The sequence below is a fragment of the Paramisgurnus dabryanus genome, chromosome 1, assembly GCF_030506205.2.
Source record: "Paramisgurnus dabryanus chromosome 1, PD_genome_1.1, whole genome shotgun sequence".
Classification (NCBI taxonomy): Eukaryota; Metazoa; Chordata; class Actinopteri; order Cypriniformes; family Cobitidae; genus Paramisgurnus; species Paramisgurnus dabryanus.
This window is the reverse complement of record NC_133337.1, coordinates 73017243-73030302: the sequence shown is the minus strand read 5'-3', so window position 1 is coordinate 73030302 and position 13060 is coordinate 73017243. Positions and strand designations below refer to the sequence as shown.

Sequence of the window (13060 nt, the reverse complement as noted above, 5' to 3'; positions counted from 1 at the left end):
TTACATTTAAATTAAATACAATAAAAAGTATTTTATGTAAGGAGGATTTTGCAGCCCATATAGGCAAGTCATTTTAATGAAAACTTAATATATGGTGACATTCTAGTCAAGCTCAAGTTTAGGTAAAAATATACTATCTGCTCAGTTTCCATTTTTCTCTTTAGCCAGTAAACTATAGATTTAATACAGCAAGTCTTAAATAAATGCAATGTTTAATGTTAAACACTTGTTAATTGAGCTTATTGTCTTTCCTTATGCTGAACCAAAACCTGCCAGACTAAAGTTGATTTGGAAGAGAACAACGTTGAAAACTCAATCATCTTGACATTCTTCAATGAGTAATTGTTCCATTTTTAGGCAAATACTGTACACTTTGAATGATGTGAATAAAAATTTTAAATAAATTGTTTTTGACTGTTTGATCAGCTTTTATTTATTTGGAAACTTTTATTTTGAAAAAATATTTTGGTTACGTTATCAGCTAAAGTAATCTATTCCCAAAATAGCCCTCTTTAAGTTAACTAATAATTAACGCACTTGAAGTATACTCGTTACTAGTCTAGCTATGTAGTAGGGGTGTGCATTGGCACTGCCCTCACAATTCGATTCAATTACGATTCACCAGGTAACGATTCAATTCAATTCGATTCTACAATGCATTGCGATGCATCAGAATTCTACTGTACACGACAAGGCAAATTTTTCATCAGTCAAGTAGTAAAGTCAAGTGCAACTATTCTCAACAAAAACGGAAGCTTAGCAGCTTTAAGACAATGACAATTATATACCTGAGATGAGAATTTTACACACAGCGTAAGTCTTGTCTAGTTTCCCATTAACTTCGTAGAATCCGAAATGTGCCCATATGTCTGCTTTCCATGGAAAGGGGTGCGTTTTTATTGTCCACTCGAGGCCAGAAAATAAACAGTGACATAATCGATTATGGCACTTTGCTGCATCGATGCTGAATCGGGCATGCGCGCATTGCGATGCATCGCCGAATCGATTATTGTTGACACCCCTACTATGTAGTATGTAAAAGTATACAAAATATAATATACTTAGCATATTCATTTTTCACCAGGGCAGTTTTTAGAATTTTGGATTGGCCAGAAATATATAGAATGTACTCAAACAGTCAATTCAAGGTATACTGATTGTATGTTTGCAAGACACTCATAATACATTTGTAATGTACTCATAACATAAATAAAACACACTCTAAATTCACTTATCAAGTATGAATTTAGCACAAACACAGTCATGTGCTTAAATTGTACTAAGTACACTTAAAGTTGTTCCACTTTAGCACACAAAAGTACACTAAATACACTTAAAGTTGTACTTTGTTACAATTAACCCTCTGGGGTCTAAGGGGTTTTTAGGGCCCTGGGGAAGTTTTAAAATGCACTGACATTTGTGCTTTTTTCAGTTGCTTGAAAACATATTAATGGCAAAAGTCTCATAACACTGTGTTCATCACAAACTGGGCTACAATACCATATAATCAACATGTATGTACATGTTTGTATTTTTGAGAGAAAAATGTTTATGCGTGGTTTTTGAAAAAGCAAAATTTTTAAGTCACTGATATAACTCCACAAAACTCATTCTAAACATGTTTTCCCAAGACTTTCCAAACAGGATCTAGTAGTCTAGAGTTTATTCTTCAAAATGATGTGAAAATCATATGGCCTACTCAATCACATAAAGCAATGCATTGATTTACAATTTCTAAGACACTTTTGCTTGGGAAAGGCTGTATGCGTGGAGGCGGGAAAGCTCCTGAATAATCAGTGATTGACAGCTGAGAGACAAAAGAGTTGAATAATGAGCCACTAATGAGCCTTGTGGGGATGTTCAACAGGAATGTAACCCTCAGTAAAACCATGATAAGGTTTACTTTTCAATACAATGTAAACACACACACACACACACACACACATTATATATATATATATATATATATATATATATATATATATATATATATATTTCTATTGAAATATTTTCTATTAAAGGGATAGTTCGGCCAAAAACGATATTAAACCCATGATTTACTCACCCCCAAGCTGTCCGAGTTGCATATGTCCATCGTTTTTCAGACAAACACATTTTCGGATATTTTAGAAAATATTTTAGATCTTTCCGTTCATTAAATGTAATGTCACGGGGTCCAGCAATAGTCCACGAACTTCAAGTCCAAAAAAGTGCGTCCATCCTTCACAAATTAAATCCAAACGGCTCCAGGATGATAAACAAAGGTCTTCTGTGGGTAATCCGTGCGGTGTTGTTGTAGAAATATCCATATTTAAAATGTCCGGTAGCGCCGCCATCTTGGAGTGATCCGCATTCAGGATGAGAGCTTACGCAGCGTACAGAGTTTCTCTGCTGCTGCTCTGTGCCCCCGCCCTCCGAATTTGTCATACGTCACTAAGAAAAGTGCGTACACTACGCTAATACTCTCTCCTGAGTCTAAGATGGCGGCGCTACCGGAAGGTAGTTTATAACGTTAATAACATTTTAAATATGGATATTTCTACAACAACACCGCACGGATTACCCACAGAAGACCTTTGTTTATCATCCTGGAGCCGTTTGGATTTAATTTGTGAAGGATGGACGCACTTTTTTGGACTTGAAGGTCGTGGACTATTGCTGGACCCCGTGACATTACATTTAATGAACAGAAAGATCTAAAATATTTTCTAAAATATCCGAAAATGTGTTTGTCTGAAAAACGATGGACATATGCAACTCGGACAGCTTGGGGGTGAGTAAATCATGGGTTTAATATCGTTTTTGGCCGAACTATCCCTTTAATATCACAAGTATAAGTTACCTTTTAAAAACCATAGTAGCCTAATCATGGTAAAGGTACTGTTTGGCCATCATAAAGTGAACACAGGGTTTGTGTTTGGTTGGCCAGCGAGAGGTTTACTTTTGTGCAGTAAAAAGCTCAAAAGAACAACTGCCTATCGTTGTCTGGACTCCTGTTTTTGTAATCATTATAGTAGAAACACAACCAGGGACACGCGTGATAAACTTATCAATGTTTGTTTACAGCCGCCGCCATTACCTCACGTGTTGATCATGAAAGCAGTGAATGTGTGCACATGCGAGTGATCCTGTGTTTAATAAACTTGCTATGCGGAGATATGCGCTTAGACGCAACTAAATAAGGATTGTACTGTTTGCAATCGCGTATTTTATAAGAATACCAAAAAGCGTGTCGAGTTTCCTGACTCGCGTGTTTGTGTATGTGCGTTCCCGTCGCCTCAGCTGTTTGACGGAAGACAAAGAAAACACTCGCGTCTGGAGATACTGACACACATCCGCAAGTAAATAAGGATTTATATGTCGTACATCGATCCCGTCACACTGACGAAGCACACACACTCGCGTCTGTCTGGAGATTTAGGCGCGAGTAAACAAGTATGTGATGTGTGCAATCGCATCTTTTATAATGATACCACAAAGCGCTTCAAATATGAGGCATTGTGTGTTTGTGTGTGCGTTTGGACGTCGATCGAGTCACACTCGCGTCTGGAGATAACTTTAGTTACAGTCACGAGTAAACAAGTAGATGTCATGTTTCCAGCACTCGGATTAAAACTTAAAGGAACAGTATGTAGGATTGTGGCCAAAACTGGTATTGCAATCACAAAACTTGTGGCCAAAACTGGTACTGCAATCATACAGCTGGTGGCCAATACACAACATGACAACATAAACAACAGTTGAGGGCTGCAACTCCACTTCTCAAATGACAATATCCTGGCCGGACCACTGTTGTGAGTGATATAAGTATTTGAAATGAAAATGATTTCTTAATGTCTAGTGACATATCAGGGCCATTTTATGATTAATTGATATAAATTTCTTACATACTGTTCCTTTAACACAGCAGTGAATGGCTGCAGAGACGGAATGTCCATTGACTGTGGGGTTGACTAATGAATATGGATGATCTCTGCTCTTTTCTTCAATGGAGCGGGGCGTGGCTCATTATAGATAATGAAGCAACAGAAGAAAGACGGTACATTTCTCTCTTCTAATACAGTTAACAACGAATTACAATATTTGTTTTCGATTTCACTTACATCTTCCAAAAGCAGACATTCCAAGCATTATGTAGACATTTATCTTTTGTTTATATGACAAATATTCGTTAAGTTAGAGTTAATTTTTCTGACGTGTTTCTGAAAGGACTTCACTGAGGGAGAGAGAACAAAACGCGCATCATGTTTATTTTCTTAATTTTGCGAAAAGCACAACATGCTGTTTTTATTGGGAGTGGACAGAAAAAAACTAGACAATTTAACGTTTTAAATGATGTATAAATCATATCTGTATGTCAAAAATCAGCAGAGTTATCTAAGTCTCTTTGGGGAGTGATCGAAAAATAAAGAGTTTGTGGCGCCCGCGCCGCAGCCGACCCCAGAGTGTTAATATACAACTTAAATATATTAAGTACAAAATTAGTTGTTCCAAAATAGCACTCTTTAAGTACACTAATCAACAGCACACTTTAAGTATACTGGTCATTAGTGTAACTGCAAGTATACTGAAGTATATCAAAATTAAATATATTTAGCATACTATTTTTTCACCCGGGAGAATTTAGTTTAATCTAGAATCTAGAGAATTTGATGTAATGGTATAGTACCAAATAGTACCAAAGTTTTTGGGCAGTACAACAATTGTCTGTTAAGTCATTGACTGACTAGGCAGTGGCTTTTGATTTTGGCAGTGGCTTTTGATTTTGTCAGTGTTGGGCAGTAGCTTCACTACAAGTAGCGAAACTAGTAGTTTAACTACATTTTTCAGCTTGGCGGTAGCTTAGCTGCTTTCTAAATCAAATAGCTTTTCATTATCTAAGCTCTTTTTTGACCAAGTAGAGAGGTAGCTTCCACACAAGCTACAATTTTCCAAACATTTCTTAAGTCGTCCTGAATTTGAGAATAAGCACGTCATTTTGAATTTACACATGACGTCGTTTGTCCCGTATTTTTTCATACAAAACATTACCACTCGCATTTTGTGAAGACTCGTGCTCTACCTCTGATTTGTCATCAAGCCAAGCTAATATAAAAACATGTAATAAATATTACAATTGAAACTATTAATAGACCACGATTGGAGACCCCTGTGTTAAGATATGTGTTTTTAAATTAAGGCAGCTCAAACATGCATTTTATTCTGGGAGTAGGATAAGTCCAGCAAACCGTCCCATAATGTGAAGTATCTAGGCCTACATTACACTTGTATTGCCTATAATTACCAAAATACTAAATTGAAACTGAATAAATAATTACATAATAAAACTGGTTAAAAATAAAAAAGTAGCTTGGATGTAGCAAGCTACTATTGATGTAGCTTAGCTTGCTACATTTCCCAGGGGGGTAGCTTCAGTGTAGTGAAGCTTCATTTAATGTGAAATAACTGGTAGCTTAGCTCACTACATTTTCCAAGTAGCCCAACACTGGATTTTGGACACAGCCTATACGATGTTAAACAATTGCTATTAATCTGCTACACCTGATCCAAATTGGCTTTAACAAACTTGACACCCATAATGGGAACACCTGTTCATAGTAGTTGTCAATCTTAAAGATTTGAAAGTTTGTGTGTTGGACTTGGGTAGGGTTAAAGCTTCAATTCAATGACGTAGTTTTGGCTCTTAATAAAAAAAGAGAAATTCATTAAAATGTAAGTTAAAAAAAATTGTAAGGTATATGTGAAATAGAGTACTTACTTTTAATTGTTGTAAATTTTGTTAGACTTAAAACCTTTCCCCATATAGTGGTTTCATGTAATAGTTAAAAACTGTTTTTTTTTTTCAAGATGAGTGTTTTGTTTGTGTCCTGCCTTGCTGTTTGTCTGTTGCCCTTTGTACACACTGCCCCAGTCTCTGTGGGTAAGTAAAGCTTTTCATATGACATCTGACTCCTCAGTGTCATTAAATTGCATATCTCTCTCCTCTTTGTTTTAAAGTGGTTTGCAACTTGAATCATTTCGTTATTTTGTTTTCTTTTCTTAGCTTGGTGCTATCACATGCCATGGTGTAGTAAGTTTACCTTTTTGTTTTTAGTTGATTGTATATGCGTCACACATCAGAGGGGTATTGCACAAAAGCAAGATAAGGGATTAAGCTGGGATTTTCCAGTTATCCTGGCTGAATTTAGACCTGACTCGGTTGCATGAAGGAAGGCTAAATTAATCTAGATGAAGTTACTATGGAGATTTACTCTTTGCAGCTAGCCTGCTCCAGAGCAGGCTAACAACCAGGCTAAGATTAATCCTAGTGATTAATTCAATTCAAAGAACTTTATTAATCCCAGGGGGACATTGCTTTCATGTTACAATTATAGAAATGAAAAAAAAAGAAAAGAAATAAAAACATAATTATATGCCCATCAATGATTAAAAAATTAATAGATAAGAAATAAAAAATAATAATAAACTATAACCATATAAAAAAGGGTAAATACTTCAATAGTGAATTGTCCCAGCACTTACAAAGAGGAATTATACAGCCTAATGGCCACAGGTATAAAAGATCTTCTAAAATGCTCAGTAAGCAGTGATCAGTCTCTGACTAAATGTACTTCACTGGTTGGCCAGCACCCTGTGTAGTGGGTGAAAGGGATTGTTTAGAATTGAATTAAGTTTTGACAGTATTACAGAGTCCAGCTCCATACCAAGTACATAGCCAGCCCCTCTAATTAATTTGTCCAGTTTATTTCTGTCTGCCACCTTCATACTAATTCCCCAACAGACCACTGCATAAAAAATGATGCTAAACACCACAGACTCATAAAACATCCACAGCATGGTATAGCAGACTATATCATTTCAGATTAATCGGCTAGTTCCTCTTTCAATCCTACTAGATATTAATGTGTTTGAGTCACTTCATGGTCCTGCATTAAAATACTAGATATACTGTAATTTATCTAAGTATGCGTACTGTTATTTTAGTTATTATGAAGACTGCTGTCAGGGGTTTGATGAATACATTTAGTAATGCAATTGTTGATATAAGAAATGGCGGATGAATTTGAAAGGCGGTTTCAATTAAGGACATATGTAGACTAGTATTAAGGCATGAGAAATATCTGACTGAGAGGTACAGATTCTCAGGTGATGTAAGAAATGTCAGTCTAGCACTGAAATCACTTCTACAAGACTGCAAGTAACAGGAACAGATAGTGTTACATTAGGGCAGTAACCGTAAAACAGTCATTATTTTGTGTTACAGCTTTCCCTATTGTCAATGGATGCAGTGGATTGCACCCCTGTGCCAGATATATGACTTTTTTAATGTTAAAATTAGTAAAGACGATACAATATGTCAGCAGACACTACCTTATGTGTAGATTTATTTCTGCAATCAAGTCTCCAGCATGCAAAATGTTCTTAATCTTGATATTCTGAAAGTGATGGATGGTCCAAATTATTATGCACATGCTATTTTTGTTTGTTTTTTAAAATAAAGTCCGTAAATTTACAAATTGTATTTTAATCTCAATAGTTATATGACAGTGTGCATGTTATTCTATTTAAATACATAATTTGACATATTTAAAATGTCAAAAGATACTTAATACTTAAAAAATATGCAAATTATGCTTTTCCAAATTATTATGCAAAATGCACTTTATCAAAATTTAGTGTGTTAAAATAATCCACAAAACAGATATCTGTCAAATGTGCTGCATGGACACATAATGACAAAAAAACATTAAATAATTTATTTAACAGAGGTTACATAATAATATATGAGCATATTTTTGACAAGACTTTAACTCTCCCATTTATTAAACTTGTAAGTCTATAGTTTCTGTCTTTATTTCGCTTGAAGATGCTAGTATTGCATCCCAGAGTTGATGTTTGAATATGAATAATAGTTTTGTCCACCTCACAGATCATTCATATAATGATGCTTCATAGACTCCTGAGACTAAGGTCAGAGGATATTTATACTGTACCTTAATTTTTTTCTTATTTCATGCCCATATTTAAATAGTCAGTGTTGCTTTTTTTGCAGCATGCTATAGTGTATTGTCCTGCATGAAAGTAAATACATTTCAGAAGACATGATTCCTTTTCCCCATCTTTTAGGTACCGTACAGTACATATCTTCCAGATGTCATTTTGGCCCCCTCAAGGGACTTACCATCTTACTTCCCAATATTCCAGTCCAAACCAGCCTTGTTTGAACATGATGGCTATTCACCAACAATCCAGAATATACTATTTAGTGTATTATGGCATGTCAATGATAAAACTGTTTGAAAACTTCATGAAGATCACAGTAAATTTTGTAATTTTGGAAGCTTTAGTTTGGGGGTGGGGTTGAAATCCATTTTTATGCACTGAAGGATCCCATATTGAGGGCTTCTTGGTATTACAGAGGAACCAGCATGTTTGCTTCTTAGGAGGTGGCATTTTTATTGTTGCCTTTTCCTAATATTTTGCTTAAAAAAATTCTTCATTTGGTCAAATCCTGTACATAAATCTTAAAATAATTCAATGATTTTGGTTTAGTTCCACCAAATATAAATTGTTATAGGAAATAAATAGCTTTCTTAAGATAATGCACACTTTTTTTTTGCATCAAATACTATAGATACACATATTAGTAGTTACGTGTTTGCAGTTTCATGATGAATTTTTATGAGTTTTATCCATTTTTGCATCAGTGATTCTGTGATCGATCCTGTGGTCTGTTTAAGAATTCCGTGAACGTGCACTTATCCTAGCTAGCTAAACCTGGCTTGACATAGCTGCCCGTTCTCATCCTGGCTTACCAATCGTGCAACAGGCTAAGCCAGGATGGGCTGATTAAACTAGGTCAAGCTGGGCCTTTTCTGTTATCCTGGCTTACTTAATTCTACTTTTGTGCAATACCCCCCAGAGCTCATATGCAAGATCCGATAAACACCTCTGTCAAATGAGATGATCAAATATACTTTCGCTTCAAATCCACTAAGTCCCGGCCTGGAGCCATTCAAAAGTTGTCGTTTGTTGGCGGGACCTATTAAGTGTTTGATTAAAAATGTTCATGTCAGATTTGCATCTGATCTCCTCATATCTATCACATGCACACAAAAATAAATGCAAATCTTATGCCTGCTGCTTGCACTTGATTTTAAAGGTAGTTTTTGTGTTTGTGCTTCTCAGGTGATACTGTTTGGTCAACAATAAGTAAAGAATGCAATGGCACTGAGCAGTCTCCAATAAACATTGTAACTGCAGATGTTCAGGCTAATACTAATCTAACATCATTTAATTTCACTGGTTATGATGATGACACAAACTTAATTGAGATAAAAAATACTGGCCATTCAAGTAAGTAAACGGTCACATTGTATTTTTGTGTTTACACTTGTGTTGCTAAGTAATTTTGTAATTTTCACTATATTGTACAGGAGTTGTTCATTTCTGTGTAACACATCTTTAAGGACAAACACATCAGTGGTATCTATGTATGTTTGAATGTATGGCTTTTGTTTTAGTTAAGGTTGCACTTGATCACGAGAAAATGCATGTGGAAGGTGGTGATCTGCCAGGCTTGTTTACCAGTATGCAGTTTCATCTACATTGGGGTAATGGGAGTACAATGCCTGGATCTGAACACACAGTTGATGGCAAACAATACCCAATGGAGGTATGAAGAATGCCCAAAGGACTGTTTACTGACCACAACTATTAGTGGTACTCATTTACTTGCCATTTGTTTCAGTTGCACATAGTGAATAAGGCATTAACTGATTCAACATTGGCTGTCCTTGGTTTCTTTATTGAGGTGTGTTTCCTTTTCCTCCTAACAAGTAACTGTACTGTAGCATCCAAAATAATGAAATTGAGGTGTTCCACATTGTAAAAAAACTTTGCTGCCATAAATATTTTAATCGACTCAGATTTACAAGCCATTCTAACTTACTATAATTTATCTTGATAGAGATAAGTTGATAAAAATTAACTTGACTTATTTCAGGTATATTTTATAAGTTGTAGAAACTCATCTCTTGTCGAGTTAAAATGACTTGTACATTTTAGTTAATTAAACTGAAACCTTTAGGGCAGCCAAGATTTTTTTACAATGCAGTGTAACTTGACCTTTGACCCACAGGGCACTAATGACACTGGGAAGCCAGAGAGCTGGAAGACGTTAACGTCTTATCTTGCAGATGTTGCAAATGCAGGTAGGAACATGCAAGTTAAGAGCATATGGAAACTGACAACAGGATGTCACAGACAGAGCTTTTCAAATGAATTTAATTTAAAAATGTTATTTAATAACCTTTTAGGTGATGAAGCGTGCATTACCGAATATATATCCATGAATGATTTGCTTCCTGGGGTGGACAGAACAAAATATTATCGCTATCATGGTTCTTTGACCACACCCAACTGCAACGAAGGTGTGATGTGGACGATCTTTAAAGAGCCTGTTAAAGTCAGCAAGGATTTGGTGAGTGTACTTGAGTCAATTTTTGCATTGGTGAAAGGAAAGTGTGATTGTTCTTGATTTACTATAAACCTCTGCCTTTTTAATGTCTTAGATTGACCTATTCAGTACAAATGTCTTTATCAACAAGGCAAGCAGCTCATCCCTAATGACCAACAACTTTAGGCATATCCAGCCCATCAACGGCAGGATTGTGACATCACAAGTAACTGATGTTGCTGGTCCGATTGTACCTTTACCCACAAACTCTTGTCTATCAGACCCTTCTGTTTCTCAGACTGAAGTATCTCAATCTACATTTGATCTAGTAATGGAAGAATACTGGTAAAAAATATTATGTGGAATAAGATGTATATGACGATGTTTCATTACATTGTCAGTTACTTTTTTTAATGGCTATTAATTGTTTTAAGTGTGTATTTTATTTTTAGGTAATAAAAAATTGTCTTGTCAAATAATGCTCAATCCGCTTTTATATTTTTACCTAAATTCTGCTAGTTCATTGTTACACTTCTACCTCAGAAATGACAACTTATTTCTTTGAAGTCAGCTCTACACACATAGATTTCTAAAGGTGTGTTATGGCTTTGTGTTAAGATTAAGAAGGTTAAATGTACACTTTACTGTGGTTTATTAATTTTGTTTAATGGGCTATTTATGAAATACTGTTATCCGTGTTTACACTAAGGGGTGTTTTATATACTAATGCTGACTGAAATGTGTTCCAAGCTTGGATCTGTAATCCACATGCAGTATATGAAGTATAATTTGTGTTAGTAGAACTGTCTGTGGTTCTCCTGTCAAGAGTTGAACCACTTAAGTATTTATTGTAATTTAACTTATTTTAATGTATTTGTGTAAATAATAAAAGCTAATCAACCCCCAGACAAGGTTTGATTTCAATTTATGGATAATTTCCATACAAAGCGGTTTGTTCTAAAAGTTATTGCTATGGGTTACTCTAAAAATTATAAAGTGCCATATTCCCTTTTTGCGCACTGTCTTGGGGGTGCTCTCGATTTGTCTCCATATCAAGTTTTCCTTATAAAAATCTCCTTTATTCTGTTAACAATGTGAAGTGTCTAGCAAAACCCTACATGCTCCACTAGTATGCTAGTTTCTAAGCTGTAACATCGATAGAAGCGGTAAAAGCATGTCTGGTGAAACTAACAAACACTATGGGGCGGTTTCCCAGACAGCGCTTATCCTAGTTCCAGACTTAAATGTATGTTTGAGCTGCCTTGATTTGAAAACCAACTGCACTGACATATCTTAACATATATCAGTGCTAGGGGTGTCACGATTCACCAAATCCTCAATTCGATTACATTTTAAATTCTAAGGTCACGATTCGATCCGATTCTCGATTTTTACTTTTTTTTTTTTTTTGAAGACAAAAATGATATGCCATTATTTATTATTATAGTTTAACATTAACATGCACATTTGACAACTCGCATGGGGGTTTGTGGGCTTCACTTAACGCGAGAGCTTGTAGAGAGAGGATTCCTTCTTGCACGCACATGGACTTAATGCGCATGTCTTGGACTCCTAGCATCTGAAATAAATCCAGCATCATAAGCAGCTGCGCTTCTCTCTGTCTCACGTGCACGCGCTCTCGCATCTGTCCGAAGTCGAAACGTAATAGGGCTGCAGCTATCGATTATTTTTGTAATCGATTAATCTAGCACTGAATCGATCGATTAATCGAGTAATCTGATAAAAATTTTGTGTGTTTTTAAACAACCAACACAAATTATGCATAAAGAAAATGACGTGGCTGTAAAGTGTTCAAACATTTGGCTTTTATTTCTTAAAAAAACAGAGGTATTGGCATTTGGCTGCAAAAAATAAGCCTATTTATTTCAATTTTTACCCATTTAGTGTTTATAAGTGTCAGTGCCAACAATTAAGCACTTTAATTTATTAATATGCACAACAGGTTTTAATCCTGTAATCTAGCCCTGACATCAAAGTAAATATCTGGTTTATGTACACTTTCTTCACCTGCAGCATTTACCATTAGGCTACTAACAAATAATATATCATTTCTGGGGTGAGCCTATTTGCTATGGTAACAACCCAGGGAGCTACACTGCGACCAAAATGGTCGCATATGCGACCTTTTGAACTGCCGTTGCGACCCTAATTTTTAATGGGTCGCAAATGTGCTACCTAATGTTTTAGACAATATGCTATGATTTACTATGAGCATTTATTAAAACAGAAATGTGGATCTTAAGAATACGTTTTATAACGTGCTCTGAGCCATCAACACGTTGGCTTCATTTTGCGTGAAAGCACGTCGTGTCTCTCCCTATCAGTGTGCGTTTGCGTGCTCAGCTGTTTCTCAATGAATTGGGTGGGACGCGACGCAAGCGCAGTGTCTTCCTTGTTTCTGAACTTGAGCAGAGGCTTTCTTCACTGAGGACGCGGGACTCGTATGGTTCCGGGTTTATATTTTAAATGGTCTGTCGGGTCCGGTTAGGTCCTAGTTTAATTACTTTGGGTCCCAAGTCTGATTAATGTTGTGTTTATAACCCGAGTCGATCGGAAAACGTCCATGAGCGCTACCGCGCT

At 35.9% G+C, this 13060-nt stretch overlaps 1 protein-coding gene across 2 annotated transcripts; it reads left to right on the top strand.

Moving 5' to 3' along the window:
* Positions 1-5624: 5624 nt before the first annotated feature.
* On the top strand, positions 5625-11357 carry LOC135734544 (carbonic anhydrase 4-like). 2 transcript variants are annotated; one of them, XM_065253389.1, is made up of 9 exons: positions 5625-5712; positions 5848-5920; positions 6044-6070; positions 9190-9357; positions 9525-9676; positions 9752-9814; positions 10142-10214; positions 10320-10483; positions 10575-11357. In XM_065253389.1, exons 2-9 carry the CDS (start codon positions 5848-5850, stop codon positions 10806-10808), a joined length of 954 nt encoding a protein of 317 aa, XP_065109461.1. In that variant the 5' UTR covers positions 5625-5712; the 3' UTR covers positions 10809-11357. The 2 variants fall into 2 exon arrangements, with proteins under 2 accessions (XP_065109461.1, XP_065109462.1); XM_065253390.1 differs by lacking the exon at positions 9752-9814.
* Positions 11358-13060: the final 1703 nt, after the last annotated feature.